This window comes from Gymnodraco acuticeps, unplaced genomic scaffold (genome assembly GCF_902827175.1).
Source record: "Gymnodraco acuticeps unplaced genomic scaffold, fGymAcu1.1, whole genome shotgun sequence".
Classification (NCBI taxonomy): domain Eukaryota; kingdom Metazoa; phylum Chordata; class Actinopteri; order Perciformes; family Bathydraconidae; genus Gymnodraco; species Gymnodraco acuticeps.
The window spans coordinates 830,878-855,068 of NW_022990047.1; the positions used below are offsets into that span (position 1 = coordinate 830,878).

A 24,191-nucleotide genomic window follows, 5' to 3' on the forward strand; every position below is an offset into this window, starting at 1 on the left:
GTGATTCAGCAAAATGCTTGATCAGTATTCCCTTCACCATGTCTGGATTGATACTCAGGGCTTTCATGGAGCCATTAGTATTCCCCAGGCGTCTCACCTGCCCTGTATGCAGCTGGAACAACCAGGACAAACCCAGCAGTCTCACAAAGTGAAACTTGCACACACTTTAGCACATACAGCATCAGTGAAGTAACTTTAATACATGTACATAACAAGGTAAACCCAGACCCGTCCTCTTGCCCTGATTCCTTTATTCTCAAGAGGGGATTCAACTGGATTGTTATTTTAACTTTTGTCTTCAGATGTGTTTGTATGTGGCTCCTACGTTTAAGCATCCTGAGGGAGGGCAACACAATCAGAGGAAACTGAAATAACATACCAGACCTCCCTAAGACAAATCTGTCCTTAACACCCCCTCCTGGTTTAGAAATGCACAACTCCTTTCCATCAGATGTCTTTTAGCCTTTTCCTTTACATCCTCTGGATAACTGCTGAGAAGAGCAACAAACAATATCTCCCCCTGGTCGGATGAAGTGGTACGGTCCAAGGTGGTGCTGTTAATAGTGGAGGGAGTTGCAAAAGTAGGGAAGGAGGGGTCAGTGTGTCAAGCTGCAGGATGGGGATATCCCAGGCTCTCTGAACTGCCTCCCTGCCTGGCTTCCTCTATTACTGTTAATGAGATACCCAGCCACACACAATAGAGAGAGACAGACGGAGAGAGGGGGAGGACTTTATATATTTATATTGTATCACCCCGTTTTCACTTTCTCCACTCAGTTTTAACCTTATTCTTTCATCTTGACATAAAAATACATTTCCACTCCAGTGCGCTGACCATCACTTGGTCTCACATGTCACTGAAACTCTATTTTAGCTTTTTCTCCCTTCTTAAATGACTTCTTCATCTCTTATTTAACTCTCTCTACTCTCTTTTCAACTCTCCCCGGAGAAGACATCCATCACCAGCATTCCCACACACTCAATCAGGACACCAGTCCAGTCATTTGACTGGTGCTGCAGTGTGTGACACATACGTTGAGGTGATCAATTTACACCTCACGTGTTACGCGGAGCAGCGCCGCCCGGTGTGATTTAGCCGTAGCATTACAGTAACCAGCAGACTGAAACATTTGCGAAGTGTTGTTTGCTCACATGTCTCTCATGAGAAAACGCAGCCGTCGTTCACACTTTCAGACATCAAGCTGAGTAATATTGACTCAACAGCCTCTAGTCACACATTTTCCTCTGGTGGTATGACCCTTAAAGAAGGTTGTGAGGCGTGTGAGGGCAGTGCTCTGCTGTACTGTTAACAACGTCTCTGGGTAATTGTGCATTGTGTCACTTCTTAGATTGATTTAAAAAAACTAAAAGGATTTGATTTCATCCTTGGTTATTTCATCTCTTGTCCTTATCTCCACCCTACCCCATCCTACAGGTGGGATATCCTGCATGGGGAAGCAGGGTTAAGGACTATAGCAGACACAGGTGCTCCGACTTCCCCCTGAGTTGCAATAATTCCTTATCTACCTGTATTCATGACAATCCTGCAAATCACAAGACTTACTACGAGCTGTCATTTTGTTCTTAAGAATGTGAAGTGACATGTTGTTGAGCAAAGCGCTTCCTCAGCGTGTTCAACATCCTCGTATCCTAGATAGACGGCGTTTATTTCCTGTTAGTGGGCTTGCTAATAACTGCAGCTGACAGGATGCTGGCTCTCCTCGGTGTCAGATTAACTTAGATTCAAGCTGTTTCCTAGCAACCCAATTCCACTGTAAAGTTTTATACATATTTAAAATCTTGCATTATGTCACATCTATCATAGGCCTACATATTCATTAGTCCTCACTGCTCCGTTAATTGCAGGCTCTCTTGCATTTAGGAATGAAGCCCGGGCCAGTTTACTCCCACTGAGCTCATCTGGTCCTGTTTCCTGTGAGAATAGCGCTGTCACTGATCATATTCATTTCCCACTGACGAGTCCCAGACCATTGATACGAGGCAGACACACAGCAGAAGTCTAAAATAACCCAGATACACAATCCCCCCTCTGTCTAGAAGCTGGATCATTGGTGTTCCTTCTGTTACTTCCTTTGTTTTTGGTCTGATAAGCTTTTAGAGCTCAGTCAAACCATGGTGTTTTCAAGCAAGTGGTTTTCTTGAAAGAGCTGTCCACTGTGATTGCCAACATTTCCCCTGAATCAGGACGTGATTGTACTCGGCTCAGGTTGTTAAGCCTCTATTACTCTCATGTTCAATATGTCATTTGTTCTCATATTCCACTGAAGCAGTCGTAAATAGATAGACTCATGACGGGCAGGCAAATATCCAGATAGGGATTTCTGCATGTCCTTGTTAATTCCCAGTCTTATTCCCTTTTTCCGTGTTTTTCAGCCAAGTAATTATTAGATAGAGGCTGGAATTGAACTTGTGACCTCCTACTGAAGAATGTTGATCACTCTCCCTGTCTGGCAGCCATCTTGGTTCTTATTGCCAAACTCAGGATCCGTTTGTGAGAAAGTATTTTCCCATAACCGTCGTTTGGTAAGGGGAGGGTCGGGGAGCCAGATCGGACATTGTCTCAACTATTTCCAGCACTTTGTTTATTTTTTTTGTAATTTTCTAATTTGTTTGCAACGAGCCGTAGGCATGTTTGTTTTTGATATCCCTGCATACAAACACCCCTGTGTGGATTCTGTTGGTGGTTGAAGCTGTTTACAGTGTCTCCCTGGGGACAAGGTCTTATTCGCATAGTTGGTCTGGAAAACATTTCCACTGCTCCATTCCCAGGTTTATCAAATACCCAGTGTGTGAGTGTAAATGAGTGTGTGAAAGAAGAAAAATGGAAGAGGGGGTGCAGGCTTGTTGATGTTTGATGTCTTAATTTAAGGTTCCTGTAGAGATTCATCAACAGTTCAACCATGGGAAACAATTTCCTCACTGCTCCATAAATCATAAATGAAGACAAAAATTGCATCTGTTACTCATGTTTTGTTGATATAAATGTGTTTGATGAGTCGCCTGGTGATTTGCAGGCCTGTCGCATGTTAAAAATGGAAAGCACAACCCCCCTCCTCACTCATGTGCCATGTCATTTAGATAGTGTGCACCATAAGCTTCTTAGCCATGCTAGAATCAAATTTCTGTGGTAACGTGTGAATATGGCACACTACTTGATAGGACGGCCACTATAGCTAGATTAATTACAGAAGATTGCATGCTCACAGCGTGCCACAGAGTCATCCCAAAGGACTACTCAGATTCTCAGATTCAAGGCCTTATATTTATTAAAACAGGATGGTTTTCCTATTTTGGCTTTTCCAGCAAACTCACAATGGAAACCACAAATTATTGTTGCATGCAACTCAAACATATTCACAACATAAGCCCCACTGACAGTGTTTTTGATTTCATATAAAAGAGATTGCCAGATTTGAACACTGTCCCGGATATCAGTTGCCATGTTGGAGACTATTCAGATGTTAAACATGATACACGGATTGTAGAATTTAGCTTTTGGGTTATTGGGCCATGGTTGAGCGGCCTACTGGATACATCTGGCTGGTATTCCTCTTAATCCTCTAAGTGTGTCTGAGTCGTGGCCAGAGTCAGAACTGAGTGGCCAGAGCGGACACAATATAAGGTTTTTTGGAGGTGGTCCTCTCGGTCTGAGAGAAGTGATAGGTTTAACTGTGGCATTAGTGATGGGGATGTAAGGGCTTACAATGTTTTAGGTTCAGAGGTTAGGCCCTGAGTATAGAATAGTAATCCCAGAGGATTACTAGGGGAATCTGTTGAATATCTGAGGAAATCCCTCTTAGAGACTCCCAGATCCTTTGTTTGTATGGATATTATATCCTCAAGGAGTGTGTCCACATGTGTTTGCCGAACAGAGGTTAAAAGTTGGGTATGTGTGTTCACTTTTAGATATGTGAGGAAATGTCCCCTTTGCCTTAAATCAAAACTTCCCCGTTTGCACCTGAGCCAGTTTTAGCACAGTTTGTATCCCTATAAAGACAGTTTATAGATACTGGACCCCTTACTGGATTAGTCTCATTTGTGCTGAATGAGAGTGGGAAATATGATGCATGTGTGTTAGGACAGGGTGGAGCTTAATAATTGATTTCCCTTATTCCTTTAGGCAGGCATTGTCAGCCACTACACTGTGTTTAATAAGTCATAATCTTTAAATAAAAGTGAAAGCTAGAGGACTCAATTTTGACTCAAACATTTGTATATATTTATATGTCCTTAAATACTTATAATGCGTCCGAACCCTCTGTCTCTATCAAGTATGTACACCTGCTAAATATTGCATTCATAAATTGGTTAGTCTGATTTGTGCGAATATCAAGGTTTCCAAGGATCATAACAAACAGAACAAGCTTTGGACTAAGAATTCAAACCACAAAATCTTAAACATTAACCCATTCCTCCTCTGTAACCCTGGCACATGATTGATCAGGTGTTTTTATTTAGTAAGCAAAAGCTTTCCACCTCCTACCTACAGATTATTGCTCCCCCTGAGGTGAAAGGGCCAAATGGAAGACATTCAATACCTTTACAATGACGGTTCCCCTTTGGACAACAGGAATTTCACATGCACGTGCACACACACACACACACACACACACACACACACACACACACACACACACACACACACACACCACACACACACACACAGACCACACACACTTGCCGAAGGGCTCTCCCTGCAGATGAGCTGGGTCATTTTTCATTACATTGGCTCGAAGGAATAAGAGTGCAGTATTGGAGCACAGTCACATTGAGCCAAAGCAATAGAGGGATAAATCCCACAGCTGAGCGCAGTGGAGGCAGACGGGACAGCCTGCAGGACAGAGCCCGTGGTGAGGCATATAGCTTTTTTCCACTCCACTATCTGTCATCAGAGTAGCTTGGACAAGCAGCGCCTTGGTAGCCGAGGGGTCTTTGTTGCATTACTCCTCTATGTCCCTCCATTTCTTCTTTCAAACATAGCTTAATACCACAGACTAGATCCTGGGGGGAAGAGGAAAGAAAGTCTTTATTATGGATTCTCTGTTTGTCCGCATCCTGATATCCGGTTTATTCCAACTTCCTGTCCTACCTGTCTGCTTTATCCTTTTCAGACTCCTCTCCTGTGAGTGCCTAGCCTTGTTGTCTTCACTGTTGATGTGTGATTCTGTCTCACTTCTGTATATCCTTTTACATCAACTGAACCATTATAGCCCCAAGAGTAACACCAAGATGTTTGACTTGGAGGTGATGAGGTGTAGTGAAGGTTGGGGGGTGTTTGTCTTTGTAAAAGTGTGAGTACATGTTGACAGAGTGAAGAATTCCCTTGTCTTTTTCATACATAATACTGTTGTCGGCTGTATTGAGTCTATTTCTGAGGGAAACATCCATAGCATGCCTCCAAATTTAAAATGTATACCCCTGGGTCGTACCTTTGCCTGTTACAGTGTATTACCATTGTCTTACAGTGCCTCCTCCTCTAAGTGCCCTACATTTCTGGCAGAGAGTGCATGGGGGAGACAGCTCAAGCTCCTAGAAAGTTGTCATGACAACTTTTGTTTGCATCCTAGGTTGGAGAGCATGGGGGAGTGAGGCTGGACAAAAACGTGTGTGTGTGTGTGTGTGTGTGTGTGTGTGTGTGTGTGTGTGTGTGTGTGTGTGTGTGTGTGTGTGTGTGTGTGTGTGTGCTTTACAGTGCAGGTTGTGTCCATGCCTCTTAGCTTGAGAATTAAGTGCTTTTAAAACCTAAGAGTTATTATGTGGATGGAAGCTCACCGAGCTCCTGTAAAGTCGGGGCCTTGAATGATGTCGTTCTGTGGCTGTCTCCCTAATTAGCTTGGAGGGTTTTTAGAGCCCCCCCCCCCACACACACGCACACACACAAGGGCAGAATTAGCAAAGAACAGAGGGGATTTGTGCGCTTTTAACCCAAAAAACCCTTTCTCCTGTCCCCTGCTGTTCTGGTCTCAGGGTACATGTTTAATAAGCTAGCAGAATACATTAGGACTGTGACACGCGCACACGCACACACAGACCACACACACTTATAGAGCTTTCAGACAGGACTGTTTAATATTCAGCATGCTAAATGATTGGAGTGTTTGGTATGCTATCCAGTCACAGGACAGGGGATAGAGGCCACTGGAGTTCAGCCGCTCTGCAGTACACAGTGCCCTTGAGTTTAGGCAGTGTGTGTTTTTGTGTGTGTTTTTGAGTGTGTGTGTGTGTGTGTGTGTGTGTGTGTGTGTGTGTGTGTGTGTGTGTGGTAGTTTGTTTATTAGAAAGACAGAAGAAGTAGCAGAGAAAAAGGGAAGTCAACAAGAAGGATGATTCATCAATCAATGTAGTTCGATTAATTTACAGGAATTTAAAGATATAGAGTACACACACACACACACACACACACACATACACACACACACACACACACACACACACACACACACACACACAGACAGACTGCATCTATTTAGGATACTTTTAGCAGTGCAGAACCAAATACCCCATATACTGTACGTCACTTTGTCTTCCTGCATGCATAGCTAAGAGTATCAGTGAACACAGGGTCACTCAGGTCTACGGTGATTTCTGTAAATTATAGATGAAGAGAGGAGGTGTAAGGGTAAAATATCCTTCCCCTGTGAATGACTCTCTCTCTCACTCTCTCACACACACACACACACACACACACACACACACACACACACACACACACACACACACACACACACACACACACACACACACACACACACACACACACTGAAAACCTCAAACCTTGGAGATCAACCACCATGATCACTGAGACTGTGATTCATTGAGATAAAAGTCTCAAAGACATGACATCACTCGTACCTTTTTGTCCTGAACCACTCTGTTCTTCTTGTTACGCTCTCAGCGCTCTGGCTCCCCCTCTTGCTCCTTTCACTGTATGCTCTGTCCTTCCTCTGAAGCTACTTTAGTTATTAAAACACCTTATATCCATTTAATTTAAAACACAGAGTAAAGGTTTGGCTGCTTTTTCCGAGGACATTCATCGAGATACGGACACAGACTGTTTATCAACCAAGTGTTCCGTTTGCACTGGAATTTTAGGAATGTCCCAATTTGTGTCAGTGAATGAAAAAAAAAGCGCCTGGAAGAGAGGGAATTGTTAACTGTGGAAGAAAGGGGGAAGCTTGTCCCTCCTTTGGGAAATAGGCAAATTGGAATAATCCCTTTTAACTATTTTGAATAGAGCTAGTCCCCATGAAAAAGCACAGATGTAAATAAGACATAAAGTGCAAACACATTCAAATGTTTTGTGGCAGACAAAAAAGTAGCCAGTATGGCTCGCTCCCCAACACACATACACATTGTGGTGCAGTACCGTGCACTGTGCCCATGAAATACTTTTATTTGTATTGGATATCATCGAAATAGACATTTGCTGTGGTTTCATTTTAGAGCTTTCTCTATGAAATCTTACTTCAGGCTATATGTGAATGTATATCCACATGTTTACATCTATATGACCCAGTTTTTTATCAGACAGCTACAAAGTAAATGAAATGCACAGCACAAGATAATCCTCCCACTGTTATGACATAGTTATTTTTACATAAACGCTCAGTGGGAACTTGGAAAATAATGCAAACTACATTTATAGACCTTTGGGAATTTTTCAACAAGGTGAGGTTGGAAGTGTTCCAAATAACTCTCTGCAACCTTGTATTCTTCTTTCTCCAACACAAAACAGAATCATTGTAGATCGCTTGCAATTTAAGATTAGATAAATTATACTTTATTGATCCCAATTTGGGAATTATTTTAAAGAACCATTCATGTATTGTTCTGTCTGTATATCAAAGCTTTGTACTCTACTTTGGACTTTTTTAGCATGAACCAAGAAAGGATACCTACTTATTTGCAATTGATTAGGGAATAAGGCTCTTCAGGATGCATATGGAAACAAAATTGACCTGAGGTGATTTGTGTGGATTCAGCACACCTAAAGTTATTAGGATTGCACAGAATCTACTATACAGTTATTTCTGAGTTTATTGGGTCTACTGAACGGCTCACAGCAAAGTTCCCACATTCACACAAGAACATCCATGTCAGATTTAGAGAAACTTGTGATTCTGTGTAAAACTATGAGGAAAACGACATTTGCTTAAGTCTGGGAATGGTGCTTTGTAGTATAAATGGGTTACAAAGCAGAGTTGGCTACAGAAATATCTCCAGTTTGTTTGAAGTGCCAGTGTGTTTCTGATTTTAAAAACGCCCTAACTGGAACCACATTTCAGTCCCAAAGTCACTCACGGGCAGGGAGGGTGGAGCTCATAGACACACACTCACACACACATATACACACTTGAACAAACAAAACAGATCTCTCCCGGTCAGTCGTTTCTCTAGACATTCCTGGCTGCCTTTCCATGACCCTCCCTACTCCGTCTCATTCTGCCGCTACATCGAGCTCTGGATGGAGAAGATGGATTTGGCCCTGCTATTATTTTTTCCATCAGCTTTTCAATAACCCATTCAACCGACACTGCAGACTAGAGTATTGAGAGCCACAGTGTGTTTTGTTGAATCTTGTGTTGTAATCTAATCTGCACCACATGCAGATACTGTTACATTAAAACTGACGACGAGTCATAAAGCCTATTCAGCTACGATGATCTCAGTGTCATAAATCACCGTAGGACTGCTGGTGTCAGACCATGCTTGCTCTCAAAGTGACGTGTTTAAGAGTGTTTGTTTAGTCTGCATACATATGGGAGAGATGCAGACAAAGACAGACAGAGTTAGACAGAGAACGAAAGCATGGTGTGTGTATGTGTGTGTGTCTTAACTCCCTACCGCAGCGTCCTACAGTCAGGGTTAAAGAGATTCTCCATCTTGCTTCAATTAACCACTCGGCGCTGTTTATATCACATTCCACCAATATAGGTTACCTTTTCCAACACAGACCATCTACCCTCGTTCCCCTGCTCGACCCTAAAACCTGACTGATACCCACTGCCTGTTAAACCCACCTCACCAATCCAGGTCTTTCCCTTTTGGAGCCCTACACCATACAAATACAGCAGATCAGCACCTCATTACGACCACACCTCAGCCTGGAATAGAAGCCCACCGGCTCCATAACAGGCCTCTGTCAGGGCCCAGATATGTCACACCTAAAAGTGTTTCTCACCTTATGGGTCTTGGAAACACCCTGTGTAGGTCATTGAAAGGTGACCATGTAAAAGTTAGGGAAGTTAAGGGCCATGGCGAGGCTCACTAAATCACAGCTGTTTGTTATTGTTCCTTCCTGCCTTGCTTCCTTTCTTCCTTCCTTTTCCTCTCTGTGAAGCTGTCTCCCATTGGTAACTGGAGCTCCTAACATCCATTCCAAACAGGAAAAATCATTCAAAAACTCATGGAGTTTAAGTGTTCAGGATCTTCCTAGTGCATTTGTTGGCCTTCCTCTTTTTTTCTTTGTCAGTTTACCCCATTCCCCCTCTGCATTGTCCCCTTCTCTCTCCCTCACATGCATTGGCCAAACAACAGGCCCCTTGTGATAGCAAACTGAGGAAGTTACCAATAAAGGGAGATATGTATTTGACCGGAGAAAGCGAAGGAGGAACGGGTGTGTGTATTAAAGCCAAAGAAAGAGTCATCTGGAGATGTTTAAGTTGGACAGGCCAGTTTCCGGTGTCTGGAACAGGCCAAAATATCCAGAAACAGACAAATCCAGCAGGGAGGGGAAAGGATACACCTCCTCTTTTCTCATGTGACCTTCTACATTCAGCAAAATAAGCTGAATTCTGGGCCTGCAGCATAAGCTTTGGTAGCAACAAAACTGTTCAAGCCAAGCACACATTACATTGAATTGCATCTTCATTTTGCTTAATGTCTGGGAATGGAGAATTCCAGATGAATCCTGCAAATGTAGGACTATAAATCGGCTGTTGTATTTCAAATATTGTGCAACTGCATTTGGTTTAGACAAACTGTATTTTCTGACAGACTGATCTGAAAAGAAAAGATTATCTTTAGACAAAAATTGGTCAAGTATCCTTGATGATGACTGCTTAGCGTGATTGTACTAGTATGCATACTGTTCATGTGCTACATGTGGCCTCACTGTATTCATCATGTGGGGATTACTCATGTTGTAAAACAATAATAGACAAGCCTACGCTTGCTGAGTTTTACAAATACTTTACTGACAGTGGGTATAGGCTTTGCTCTGCTTTCAAAGCCCACACTGCGGTATCTATGTATGGTACCACAAACTGGACTGATTTTGTTATGTTTACAACCTGGTGGTCTCAACGGCTGCTGCTGCTGCAGCTGCAGCTGCATAAGGTGAACACAAGTGCCCAATTTAGGTCATACAACAAAAAAAACAGTCAGTCCAACGGCTGCAGTGGAATGAAGGACAGAGTCACCCAAGCCAGTAAACCTGAGAAGTCAGGAAGTGACAGGCTAGAAAGATAGAGACCGAACCAGGGATGTAAAGTTCTTATAATCTCCTACTTTTTAGCAGAGCCATTTTAGGCTTATGGATATCTATCAAACACAAACCTATGTTGCTGTAAAGTAATAAAACATAGGAGGGAAGGGTCTTCCGATACAGCTCAATCTCCCTCACAAAGCCTAATTTCTGTAAATACAACTGATTTTAGACAGCAGGCACAGTGTGTCAAACTGCTCATAGGTATCAGTGCATCACTTTAAAGGCAGGGTATTAATGTGCTCTGCAGACACAGATGTCTGTTTGGGTTTGTAGGCACACACACACACACACACACATACACACACACACACACACACAAACACACACACACACAGCAGGGAGAGAGAGGTCTGCAGTTTCTCATGGCTGTGAGCTGCTGCTGCAGAAAATGTCCCCTCATCTCCTCCTCTCCCCGCCCCCACATCTTGCCTCCATTATTCCCGTGTTTTCGAAGCAACTCTGATGACAGCGAGTAACATAGCTGGAAGTGAAGGCAGGCTGGAATACGCTCGACCGTTAACCGTTTCTTCCGTTCGTCCCCCTCGGTTGCTGACCGTTGGTACGGTCTCGCGCTATCCGCACGTTCACTCACCGTTTGTGCACGGTGCCGGTGAGAGAATAGAGGGGGGTTGGTCGACCAGGACTAGACCCGTGAGAAGCTCACTGACTTCGGAAGGAGGGAGGAGAGCAAGCCGTGGAAGAGGCTGCACGGTCGCCAAATTGTCTCAACACTAGAAAGCGAGGACCTGAGATGTAGCGTCTCTGGTGAATAGAAGGGAGCTAAAGAGAGCTGCGTCGCTTAACGTTAACTAATGGTCAGTAACATGGATGCTGATGTGCCTCCTCCTCTAGGCCAGCCGGGAAAACGGGTGTTTTTTGACGATGTTCTGGCAGTGACACGACTCGTTTCTTTCTGGGATTAATCATTTGGTTTTTTGAATATTTTTCTCTGCTCTTGCAGCCGGTTTTTGTGTGGGAGCATTGCAGGGAGCGTTTGTTTGCAAGGTAACTAACTAATGATAACGTTAGTGCTGTGGCCAGCAGTGGCACAGGCATCACTGTCAGCTAACTGTTTGTGTGTGTGTCTGCTATTTGGGTGTCAGCTCCAGCAACATAATTAAGCATTTTGAACATGGCTGCTTTATTCATTGTTCATTGTCACGTTTTGTCTTTTGATATCACCGTTTCATGCCAATGAGTCAGGAAGAAGGTTGTTTCTTGGCCAATACAACCCTGACTAGTAATGGGTAAGAAATGTTGATGGGTTACATGCAGAATGAATCACACACCAGGGCAAAACCACATGTGTTTGCCTATGTTTCTCCCAGGTTATTTTATCTCGGATGTAATGTCCACAGCATGCATTGGTTAGAGCAAAGATGCTGTAAATATATTCAGTGGTTTTTATCATATATAAAATAGCAGGTACAAATATCTGTCTTCACTGTCTCATGGTGCAGCAATATTCCACATGTTCCTTTTTTGTATTGAGTGTAATTGGTAGAAGCTATTCATAGAAACTTTATTGCATTTGGTTTCATGGTGGAAATAAACTCAGTAGCATGTGTCCAATCCCACAAAGTGAATTTCAGGACTAAAACCAATAAGCGTCTGTCTCTGCCAGATTGAGCTCCCTAATATTAGCCTGAAGCCAGTGATTTGTTACCTTGACATTAAGGTTCGTACAATTCCCAGGTGTCTCAAGCAGAGTGAGTGTGTTTGTGGGTATATGTGTGTTCTCTGTCTGCATTGCAGTTAAAGGTATTCTGCAGGCAAAATACAAAAGTACAGTAGGATGTTTGGTCAGTACTCTAGCCCTCTCTTCTTCTCCAAACTAAACAATAAATAAATAAATGAGTTTAGCCAGCAAAAAAAGAAAACTGAAATTAAATATTTGCATAATAACTGTGCACCAACATTGTATAGCATCTCAGGATTGCTATACTTTTTATATTTGTCTGGAAATAATCATGTTTACACATATGATCTTCCACTCAGTTGCCATGACAGTACCACTTAAATCAGTGTATACAGTATAAACATGAAACGTTTTGGAAAGATAATGTAACTCCATGAAAGGACATGAAAACAAAATAAATATTGAAGTGTGTGTGTTAATGTGTGCACAGGTGCACCCAATCTTAAACCCTCAAACCACAGGAGATCAATGGTGAGAGGGAGGGCAAACCAAACCCTTCAAAGTACTAGAAGCTGCACTCACACACATGTACACACCAACACACACACCCCAGTAATCATTCAGCAGAGTTCACACAGAGATGAGTGTTAAGACACAACTCTGTCACTCCTCTCCCTCTATTTCTCTGGTATTTTCAGCTCTCTGCTAAAGCTGCCACCTGGATGCAAGCTGGCATAAGCGGTGAGAAAGTAAGAGTATGTTATTCTCATGTTGTGGACACACCCTTACCAAATTGCAAGTCCCTCAGGTGGCCAATGTGATCCGTGTGGTGAAGAGTTACAAACCGGTTACGCTTGTGTTTATGGCATCTATGTTTGGAAGGGCTTTCTCATTCCATTTTTGACAATGATTATGTCTATCCACCTTTCTTTCTTCCCCTTCTCCAATTGTTACCCCTCTACACACCTCCCCCTGGTGTCCCTCCCCATTTTCCAGATGTGAGGGGGATGTGGGAGGAGCCAGGGGGTATTTGTGTTCCTCGGGGTCGCCGCTTCCTGTGAAAATTGTAGAGAGACTCCACATGTGCTGAAAACACCAGAAAACACAAATAGACAAATGCTAAATACTCTGCTTTGAATTTGTCAACCTACTGTGATTGTTTACATTTTACCCTGCAAGCACATTTTAAGACAGCTTTGAATAATTGGCTTGGGTTTTTCAGTTGTAACAGGTTTTATCTTACTTGTGTGTAGGCCTATGTGGCGCATATTTACAACAGTTGACTATTAAACCATTGCACCTGCTTCAGTGTTTACACTTGAATTTGGCAGACGGATTATCACTTTATTAGCGGCTCTACTCTGTAAACTTTGTATCAACGGCGCAGAGAAAAAAAAGTTACGATTTTTAGCGTGCAACTTCACTTATTGTGGTCAATGAAGTCCACTGATGGATAATGGATTTCCTGCTCAAGAAGGAATGCTAGAAATGTCAGTGAGGTAGAGAACAGCGCAGGACGTTGTCCCTATTGGCCCATTGTGTGGGTTCAGCTAACCTTATTAAGAATTCACTGAGATAACTAGCAATGCACCAATACAACTTTTTAGTCCCAGTTCCAATACCTGGGCGATAAGTATCTGTTGTATACCAATCTTACAGTCTGTATCGTATATTGCTTTGTGTCTCACTGTGTTGAAGAGACTGGGACCATACTCTTTTGTGTAAGCTAACATCAGACTTGATTTTAACATTGCTTTCATAACTTTGTAAAAACCAGCAGAGTTACTGCCACCCCTCCACACATTGACTTTCCAGATTTAGAAAGTATATTGACGTAGCAAGCAAGAAATACCTCAAAACTGTTGTTATATTTGTCGTTATACAATCTACTGGCGTGCTGCTGACAAATGACTTAGTATGCATATTTTGTAATCAGATACTTGCTCCAACTAATTGAATTATTTTGATCCATTTAACACCCTACTTTTAAACTATATTAATATAACATGTAATATCTTTAAACACATTTTTGACTGGAATCCCTTGTTCCTTTTTGTCTGTTTTTCTCAGATGACGGAGGGGAGGCGATGTCAGGTCCATCTGCTGGACGACAGGAAGCTGGAGCTGCTTGTACAGGTGAGTCTCTCCTCCACGCGCCCATCTTTCTTCCCTCTCTCTTTGCAAACTCTCCTTTCCTTAGAGCGAATATGCAATGTGTGGTGTCCTCAGAGACTTGGTTACTGCTGACCCAGGGAAATTTGGTCAGCAGTAGGTGACTTTGCTTTTTCTTAATGCTCACCTGATCCTTCAACACACACACACACACACACACACACACACACACACACACACACACACACACACACACACACACACACACACACACACACACACACACACACACACACACACACTGCATACACACAAGCGTGCATGCAGCAGACCATGCCCTGATTTACCATCCCTGTAGAAGCAATGAGTTCAGTCCTAATAATGTCCTAAAAATAAACTCTTCCTCCTAAACTCATGCTTCAATGCTCAATCTTCATCGTCCATCCCCACTGCCTTCCCAGAATGCATCAGAAATGCCCAGAATGATTTAACAGAAAACATCAACTGTTTGTGTAATTGACAATGCTCCTTCTTATCCTGCACATATCTCTGTGTAATTTACAAAGCTCCATGCAATCCTCCAATTGTCCAGGAAAAACAAAGCTGCATGCTGCCCCCCTCCCCCCTACTTTCAGCCTTCAATTTTACCCAGCAGGCCTTTCTGCAGTAATGACCAACTTAGTAGCAGCACCCAATGCACGCCCATCTATCCCTTGTTCGCCATGTAAAGCCCGCACCCTTTGTAGATAGCTACTTAATACTGTAGATCTGCTCTGGTCTGCTTTATGTTATACACCCAGGGTTAAACCCTCTTGTGAAAGCTTTTTCCATCACACAATAACACATACTTCATTTGGTGGGGAGTTTTTGTTCTTTATAAAATGTATGGCCCTCTCTGCAAAGTACCCTCTCCCTTCACTTCCTCCTTTTCTCCATTGATTGTTGATGACATACACTTTCATCATGTATAAGATCCCTCTCATGGTTTGGCTTCAAAGTAAATAGCCTCTTCATGAGAGGCTTCTTCCACTCTTCCTAACATCTCTTAGCCCCCTTTGGTCTGACCCGATTCCACTGCAAATGAGACAACAGAAAGTAATTGCCCTGGAACAGTATAGCAGAACGGGAAGCAGAGCATATAGAAAGATTGACGCAGAAACTCAAGAGGTTTAGAGGGAGAAAGAAAAGTGAGATGAGAGCTCAGGAATACAGAGACAGGAGATGACACTAAAGGGATGGGAATGGAGAGGAGAAAATGGAGGGTAGAGCTTTGGATAGGTCTGCTGACTTTCTGATTCGATTACTCTGTCAGAACTGATTGGTACTTGTCTTTGCACCGCTTCCACTCTCTTCTCTCTCCCCATCTCTCTTGACTTTCTACGTCTCAGTATCCATTTGTTTTCTCAGCTCATTTTAGCCTTCACCTGCCCCAGCTCTGCCTTCTTCTAAATCGAAAATATAAAACACAGCTATAGCAGTTCTGTATCTCATCCATCTATTATCCCTTCTGCTCGCCATTCCTCCTCTTGGCCATTGAGAAAGGAAATTACTGGGAATTTACCAAAACGAGAGTTGAATATAAACATTTAAGTAATCTTTATTTTATGTAAAGAGTTTTACAGATACTTGAAGTCGTGTGAGAGATAAAATCTGCTCTGTTTACATTACATTACATTACATTGCATTTAGCTGACGCTTTTGTCCAAAGCGACTTACAATAAGTACATTCGACCAGGAAGACACAACCTTGAAGAAAACAGAATCATATAAGTACATCAGGTTTCATAGAGCCAAACATTTCAAGTGCTACTCAACTGGCTTTAGGTAATCCAGTCCTTTATTAGTATAAAAGTGCTTCGTTAATCGTTCTAACGCTCGAAGTGGAGTCGAAAGAGATGAGTTTTCAGTTTGCGCCGGAAGATGTGCAAGCTATCTGCCGTCCTGATGTCAATGGGGAGCTCATTCCACCATCTTGGAGCCAGGACAGCAAACCCACGTGTTTTCGCCGATGGGAACTTGGGTCCCCCTCGCAGCGAGGGCGCAACGAGTCGTTTGGCTGATGCAGAGCGTAGTGCACGCGCTGGGGTGTACGGTTTACCACATAATATACTTAATATAACATATACATGGTATTTTTACTGTTTGGCAATGGTATTATCAAGAGAGAAGTCAGGAAGAGGGGATGTTATTAACAAACCATTGTCATAAAAATCTGGATGCTGCTGTCTTTTTTTCTATCCTCAGTTTTCTGCATTGGGTACAGTAGGCCATTAAGTTGTTTTTGGACCACAGAGAATGTTATTCTTAGTTTTCAAGTAACCAAGAAAGCAGTCAGGACCTTCCTTAATTTGCAAAAAAAAAGATTTCTAGAAGAGATGATGATAATTCATGCAGAATTACATACTCCATTGTGCTCTACTGATCATTTATAACCAGTGTGGTCAAGTCTGTCCTGTTGCAGTTTTCATATAACTTCCTGTCCGAGCACGGCAGCTATCTAGCCTTTGAAAGGTTGGATCTCAATTCTGTCACTGACTTGTAACTTTGACCAGCTGTTTAATCCCAGAAGAGTCATTTTACATTTCCTTCTTCCTCATCCCCTTCCTCCTTCCTTTGATAGACTTGTTTATGGAGCAATGCCTCATTGGCTGAGAATTATGTGTTAGAAGGCCAACACGCATTTTTACCAGGCCGTAAAGATTGAAGCTAACCCCCAAATACTCCACTGGGTGAACATATATTTCAGTCATATGGCTATCACTGCCTGAGGTTAGAGTTGTGTTAGAGTGAATGGGTTATTAAGTTGTGTGACAGTGTAACTATTCCACACCAATGTTTATTTGAAGAAAACAAAAAGGTTTAAATGTAAAATGGTAAGATGCTACACTAAAAGTGTCTACACAGAACTAGTTGAAAATATTAAAACTTTTTTGGGCATCTTGTGACTAAAAATCCTTTCCCTTCCCACCCTTGGACTTTTGGATTGGCATTTGGAAATGAGTTAGCAGCCCATAAATAAATCCGGGCAATCCTGAAGGCGCCTGGCTAGCTCTTTGCTGAGATAGGGCCGTAACTTGCAGCCAGCCAGGCGAGTGAGCTACTGTTGTGTGTTAGTCACTTGTCTGGGGGTTTGCTTTAGCATGTCTCCTCCTATCTTGCACTTCCCTGTAATTCTCATACTGTTAATTATCTGTGCTGCTGAGGAGGCACAGGCTAAATGTCTATTAGCAGTAATGCTGTCTAAGCTAGCAGAGAGCTTTACTGCTTGATAGATGGCTGCATAGAGTGTGTGTGTTTTATATTCAGTATCATCTGTATGGTTCTGGAATGTGCCTCAGTTATTGTGTGAGTGTGTTTGATGTTCCCTATCACTTACCTTATTACCTGTCATTCACTCTCTGTATCACTGTTGGTATCTTCCACAACGTAATTACACATCCGCTAGGTACCTGGCATTTCACAGATAAGTTGTAGTGTAAGGAAGGGGGGAGTCGTCACTTGAAGGGGGAGAAGCAAACTCAATTATACTATCAGTGATTTTTTAAAGAGATTTTCACAGTCTGCTTGGTATTCATAACAATGCCGAGGCAAGAAGTAAGCTTAACCTTGCAGGGGTCCATCTGTTATTTTTTATCTCCAGTCTTGCACTTCTTGTATCTAGGGCTCATTTCATCTCCATATTTCTAACGGTTTATGTGTCCATGTGTCTCCGTCCCCCTCTCTTTGTTTTTTATGCTGTGGTGGCACGGATGTCATTTAATTGATATTGTTGCCAGAGCAGTTGACTGCTGTGTAGTAATGAGAGACCACGACTGTGTATGTGTCTCTAGCTGAACCAAAACATGTATTACCGCTAATACTATAAAGATAGCTTGCTTCCAGACCTAAAATGTCCACATCTAAATAGTTTTTGAGCACTTCAAAGAGATCGAGTGTCGCTTTTTTGACTTGCTGCCCTCCTATTTGGAGAAACAACAGAGCCAATCAAAGCCTTTGTGGATGGGAATACCAGTTATTGTCAGATTCAGACAGATCAGTACCTGTATAGTTAAGTACAGCTCTTAAAACCCTTCTCTGGATGTATTGAACTACATGCAACCATTGTATAAATACACATTTAGCTTGTAAAGAGGTGCCTTTTATTATTCTTGCAGTGAATTTAGATTAGAAAGTTTTCTTCAAATAACATCCTCTATATTCATTATTGAAGTGTTATGGGTTTCTTCTTAATAATTCCAGTGATGAAAGGTTTTGGAGTCAGGTGAGATCAAAGAGACACAACAAGCTAGTACAGTAGCCATTGTGTTTCCTATTTATCACTGTTTATCTTGTACAGATGTGAAACATGCACCTATATGGCAGATGCAGCCTATATGTTAGCTTCTATTCTCTCCAGAGTCTTTTTTGTGTTGCCGGATCACTGTAGGCGTTATGTGAGATCTGGGTCATTGGAGTTGTGTCTCTGTGTGTACGTACATACATGTATGTGTGTATGTATGCTTGCTGTGTGTATGACATCACCTCCACCTCCTCTCAGTAGCTTCTGTCACTGAAGTTGTGCAGTGAAGTAAATAGTAAAGTAAATAGTAAAGGACCTCAGGGGGAGATTGTTAAGAATGTGCGCACTATGGCACGTGTGTGTGTGTGTGTGTGTGTGTGTGTGTGTGTGTGTGTGTGTGTGTGTGTGTGTGTGTGTGTGTGTGTGTGTGTGTGTGTGTGTGTGTGTGTGTGTGTATATGGTTGCACACAGTACGTTTTTCCCTTGTCCCCTATCCTGAACATACACAGCACATCACACATGTACCTCCTGTGTGTTGTGAGTGGGCTGCATGAATGTTGTGCATGGGCTCTTTAATGCGTATGTCCATGCAGAATGTGTGTGTGCCTGTAATGAAACTGTCGGCAGCGAGGCACACCCATGGTTAACCTCAGGGTGGAGTGTGCACAGTTACTCAGGATGTCACAAACCAGCAGCATATGGCAGCAGTCCCCGGCCTCTGCCTGGCTTTAAGATGCTCTGCAAGCTTTGAGCGTCGTGATGATTGGAGGTTGTCATTATATAAAGCTTGGACAGTATTCCAGATTATAATCTAGTTAGAAAGCTTGTATGCTAGCTGCAGCCCTCTCCCTACAATACAATGGTGGAGCCTGGAGGCATGACTCTGCAGTAGAGGTTTGGGTCAGATGGGCGGAAATAAGGGAGGGGAAGGGCACGGTACCTGCACTGTCAGCAACATCCACACACTCCATCTTTCTTACACTCTCTCTTTCTAATGTATCTCCTCCTCTCTTGCTCTTTTCCTCTTTTCCCCCTTGTTTGTCAGAATGCTTAGTCATTGCAGTTAATCAATAGCTGATAGAAACATTAACATAAAGCTCTACACATGTACTTGTTCCAATTTCACTACAGTGTGATAAAGTACCCTCACACAGAGACAGGACTTTATAACTGAAATTCAAACTATAATGAGAGCAATACTAATATGTCTGTCCCCCTGCAGCCCAAGCTGATGGCAAAGGACTTGCTGGACCTGGTGGCCTCGCACTTCAACCTCAAGGAGAAGGAGTACTTTGGTATTGCATACACAGACGAAACGTAAGTCACATTTGAATAGTAATGCCTTTGAAAGTGAACTCTCTATACTGTATGGTGTTTCAGTAGCCCAGGAATAGGTCTAAAGTTTGTTTTGTTTGATGGATTGTGTTTGTTCTTCCCTGTTACACTGTAACATTGGTTGCCATAGATGACAAAGGGGAAAAAACTGACAATTATGTAGTAGCATGGTTTTATTTATAGTTTATGTGTGTGCTTTGATTATGTTTTAACAAAAGCACCACTATAAATACTCAATTTCACAGTACAGTGTTTAAGTTTGAATTATGGGTTTAGAAATCTTCGTGTATTTAGCATATGTTTGTATACGTTTATTTAGTATAAGAAAAAAATGTCCTTAGAAAAAACCTAGATATCCAGTTTATGGTTTTCACATATCTTTTATTTGCCAGTAAAAGGAGATGGCTACCTTCATTCAAGTCTAACACCTTGATCATGAATATCATGCTGAAACATACACTGATGTATGATCAGATACCTAGTTATAAAGGGCTTTGATGCTATGATAAGGTTACCAGTGTCCTGCTCTGGGCTAGCTAAAGATCACAAGTCTGTGTCTGTCAGAAGGATTGGTACGAGAACTGTGCTTGAAATGCAAAAATGACATTCAAATGAGCTTTATTTTGTTTGGTGACCTAGAAAGAGAGACACACCACAGCAGGTTCCCGAACTAGTCCTGCAATATACAAATGATTTACATACAGGCAAACCTGGCCTTTTGTTTTCTCTCTTTGATGCCAAGAAAAAACAGCCTCTGCTCCATGGCATTTACATGGCTGTGACACAGTCTGTCCAGCAAAGCTATATCATCTTTGTAGTTTTAGCCCCCCAGGACTAATTCTATGATGTGTAGATTTGTTCCGAGGGCCTGGGGAGAGCAGACGCCTCAGAGCTGACCGCTCAGTGGTCAAAGAGGCCGTTTGGGAGGGAAACGCATGATAGATTGAGAGACAGAAGGAGGGAGAGCTTGAGAGAGAGATGTTGCTCAGTTGCTCAGGAAACCATGCAGGGTTACCAGGGTGACAAGCTGTCTCTGCAGTTTTTCTCTCAGTTGGAGGGGGACAGAAAAAAGAGAGGAGAGGGGGAGAGAAAAGGGGGGGCAACAGAAGGGAAGACATGCAAATAGGAAAAGAAACATGGGGAGATTCAAAGAAAATGTTTAGCATAATTATATAAGTTCTGTGTATTCTTTTTGGATAATTATATCTCCCTGAATAAAAGGCAGTGATTGGCTGTTTTGTCTCATTAGGGGCCATTTTAGTTGGCTGCAGTTGGACCGCAGGGTATTAGAACATGAGTTCCCGAAGAAGTCTGGTCCCATTGTCCTCTACTTCTGTGTCAGGTGAGTCTCTCTTTATTAAATTACTCAGCTAACTAACCCATGCCTCAGTCACTGATTGCATTGTTTGAATGTGTGTGAAAGAGAGAAAGAAAGAGAGAGAGAGTGCGTCGCTAAAACTGTTAGTGTATGCGTATGCCTTCATGTGGTAATAGGAACAGATTAACAAGGTTAGTTATGACAGGCCTCTATGAAATTGCTTTGACCCCGGAGTTAAACTCCCGCCACGGGGCCTCTCAGCCAATCATGAGCCTCTTAGACCTTATCATTAAGCGCTGCATGCAAATCCCGTCAAGTAGCTTTGCGGTGACTACAAAGTGCCCTATTCCAAACAGGATGGCAGGATCACGTACAGAGAGAAGCCGTGGCATTTCCGTACTATACTTTTTGTATACAGATCACTTAAAAAACGTTGGTCCCTTGTTTGTTAAAGGTTTATGTGTCAATTTAAATGCTTAAACATGAAAGAAAATAGTCTGGTTCTTGACTCAACCAATACGAAACATACAATCCTACATTGTGCTCTTCTTGCTGTATTGGAGTCTACTTCTCATTTAAAGCAGACTCTTCTATGACCTGTTATGATAGGGTCATGAAATAATCCAACAAACCCACACTACTCTCTTAGCCCTTTGCACTGCTTATACAAAAGCCCTTCTCATATTTAAAAACTCACCACACTCACACAAGTGTGCATGTGTGTGTTTGTGTGTGTTTTCTTTGTTTGTGTGCATGTGGGTGTTTTATCTTCAATAGGCTCTTGAAAATGCAAGAAAAAGGCACCTGACCTGCGAGGATATTTTCTAATCTTTCTTGGCCTCAAATGAAAACGCAAAGCCATCCTCTGCCCAAACACACAGGAGCTCTCAGTCAGAGCCTGCAGAGGGAAAGCCTTTGTTTTGGGTCCACTTATGTTCTCTGTCCCCAACAAATATCCATGATGTCATATACACCCGAGGGACTGAGCTTGGTTAGCAACGTACATAGTAACATGACGTACAATATCCCTGCTAAACAATGTCACTGAGTAGTCATTTCCAGGGCGACATTTACGGCACAGCTCACCATGACACCATGAGGTGACTGTATAGCAAAATTGTATTCTTAGACACATTGTTCACCCTGTTTAGTTAACAATGTTGTCATAGTACAATTTGATATACTAAAAACATGTGCAGATGAGTATAATTTGCTGCATTTAGTGCTGCCTATTTCAGTAAAGTGGCATTGATATACACAGTTACCATCTCTCTTTATCTGCGGTAAGCTATAAAACATTTTTTTTAAATGTGTGTGTCCGTGATGGTCAGAGTGTGGGTCACTGTGTGTGTATTTACATAGACTAGGTGTTTAGGGATGTTGTGGTGGTGATGCTGTGACATTGTGAACTTTGACACCATTTTGAGGCTGCATCCCCCTTTTTATTCTCGCCGTTTAGTCCAATCTCTCACCTCAATCTTTCCAAATGTCACAATAACTACACCCCCTCCCCCCCCCACACACACACACACACACACACACAGCCCTGAAAAACACATACACATGCATAGGCAGACTCAGGACTATAATGGAGCAACCGTTCGCCCAAATGTCATGCCTGAATCCATTATCAATGTGAGCATATTGTTTTCATTAGCACAAGGAAAGGTTGTCTCTGGGTGCAGGTGTGTCACTGCCAGGTGCATGCACAACATCTATTTGCATGCTTATGTGGTATCTGTGCAATGCGTGTGTTCCCATAAATGCTAGGCAGCAGCCCACCTCCAGCTGATTCAGTGGGAGCCTTTTTGCATGCTTGCTGCTGTGCTGGCAGTGTGTGTATAACTCATCAACACCGTGGCTTTAATTAAATGTTCCCACTGAATATTGACATGGCTCCTCTCATTTTCTCCTGCAGCTCAATGGGTAACGCGATTTAAACCCTCCAATATTGATCCTCCTACAATCCCTCTGACTCAATACCTTTACACTCATACACACACAAATCGACACATACACTCACGTGTTTTCATAGGAACATGTGCTTAGGCCACATTATACACACATTTGGGATACATCAAGTCATACACTGAAGATGTTTAAGATGTTAGCTTCCATCAAAGAACAGCTAACAATCAGTAGCTTCCTAGCGTTCCATCATTGCTCCCCTCTGGCTCTGCATGCATTCATGAGCTAAATTTAGACGGCATTAACTCCCTCCTCATCACGCTGCTAGAAGTGGTTTACTGTGCTTCTCTCCAGTGCGTGTTTATGTGTGTCTGTTGGTGTATGTGTGTTTGTGTGTGTGTATATCTGTGTGTGTGTCTGTAGTGTATTTGCATGTGGAATCACTACACACTGCTGATGATGCAGAGAAGTGGCCAATGTGTGAAGTGCATCATCATCACATTGTGTGTGTGTGTGTGTGTGTGTGTGTGTGTGTATGTGTGTGTGTGCGTGTGCGTGTGTGTGTGTGTGTGTGTGCATTCAGATTGAGGAATGTGCTCACACTAACAAACTAATAATGGTTGTTGCCAATACACCTGGTGAGAGAGGGGATCTGTTTAAGAGGTGTAGAGGGTCAGTCTTTGGTATGGTGGGCCCTCTTCTGGTCCCTCTGGTCGTTGCATACATCTGTCTCAGTCATGACTATACCTTAAAGGTGGGGTGTCATTTTGGAGAAACCAGCTTGAGTGCGCTAGAATTTGAAAATCTGCCACTTCCTTACAGAGCCCCTCTTCCAACACACACAAACGTGCACATGACCAATGAGGGCACGAGATAAGTTTGTGCACAGATGGAAAGCTGACAGGCAGGTAGGCCATCCAGTTATTTTAGCCGGGCCGGCTAAAATGATTGGTCGTGCTTTTTACAGCGCCACGGCTTCCAGAGATGATGTTTTTTTATGTATTTGTTGTCAAAGCACTTAAGATGTTCATTGCTATCGGGATGTTAAGAGCATTCCATGGAATATAACAAAAAGTGTATCTCGAGCCGG

The 24,191-nt window shown here is 42.6% G+C and overlaps 1 protein-coding gene across 9 annotated transcripts in view; it reads left to right on the forward strand.

The window, feature by feature from the left end:
• Positions 1-24,191, forward strand: part of frmd4a (FERM domain containing 4A) — a 122,353-nt gene that overhangs the window by 71,809 nt on the left and 26,353 nt on the right. For 7 of the 9 annotated variants that reach the window (XM_034215592.1, XM_034215593.1, XM_034215591.1 and 4 more), the window contains exons 2-4: positions 14,220-14,285; positions 19,763-19,857; positions 21,125-21,217. In XM_034215592.1, the coding sequence (XP_034071483.1) occupies positions 14,220-14,285; positions 19,763-19,857; positions 21,125-21,217 (254 nt within the window). Of the gene's footprint in view, positions 1-10,888; positions 11,516-14,219; positions 14,286-19,762; positions 19,858-21,124; positions 21,218-24,191 lie in introns of those variants that run through there. The other 2 variants (XM_034215594.1, XM_034215595.1) reach the window with 2 other exon arrangements.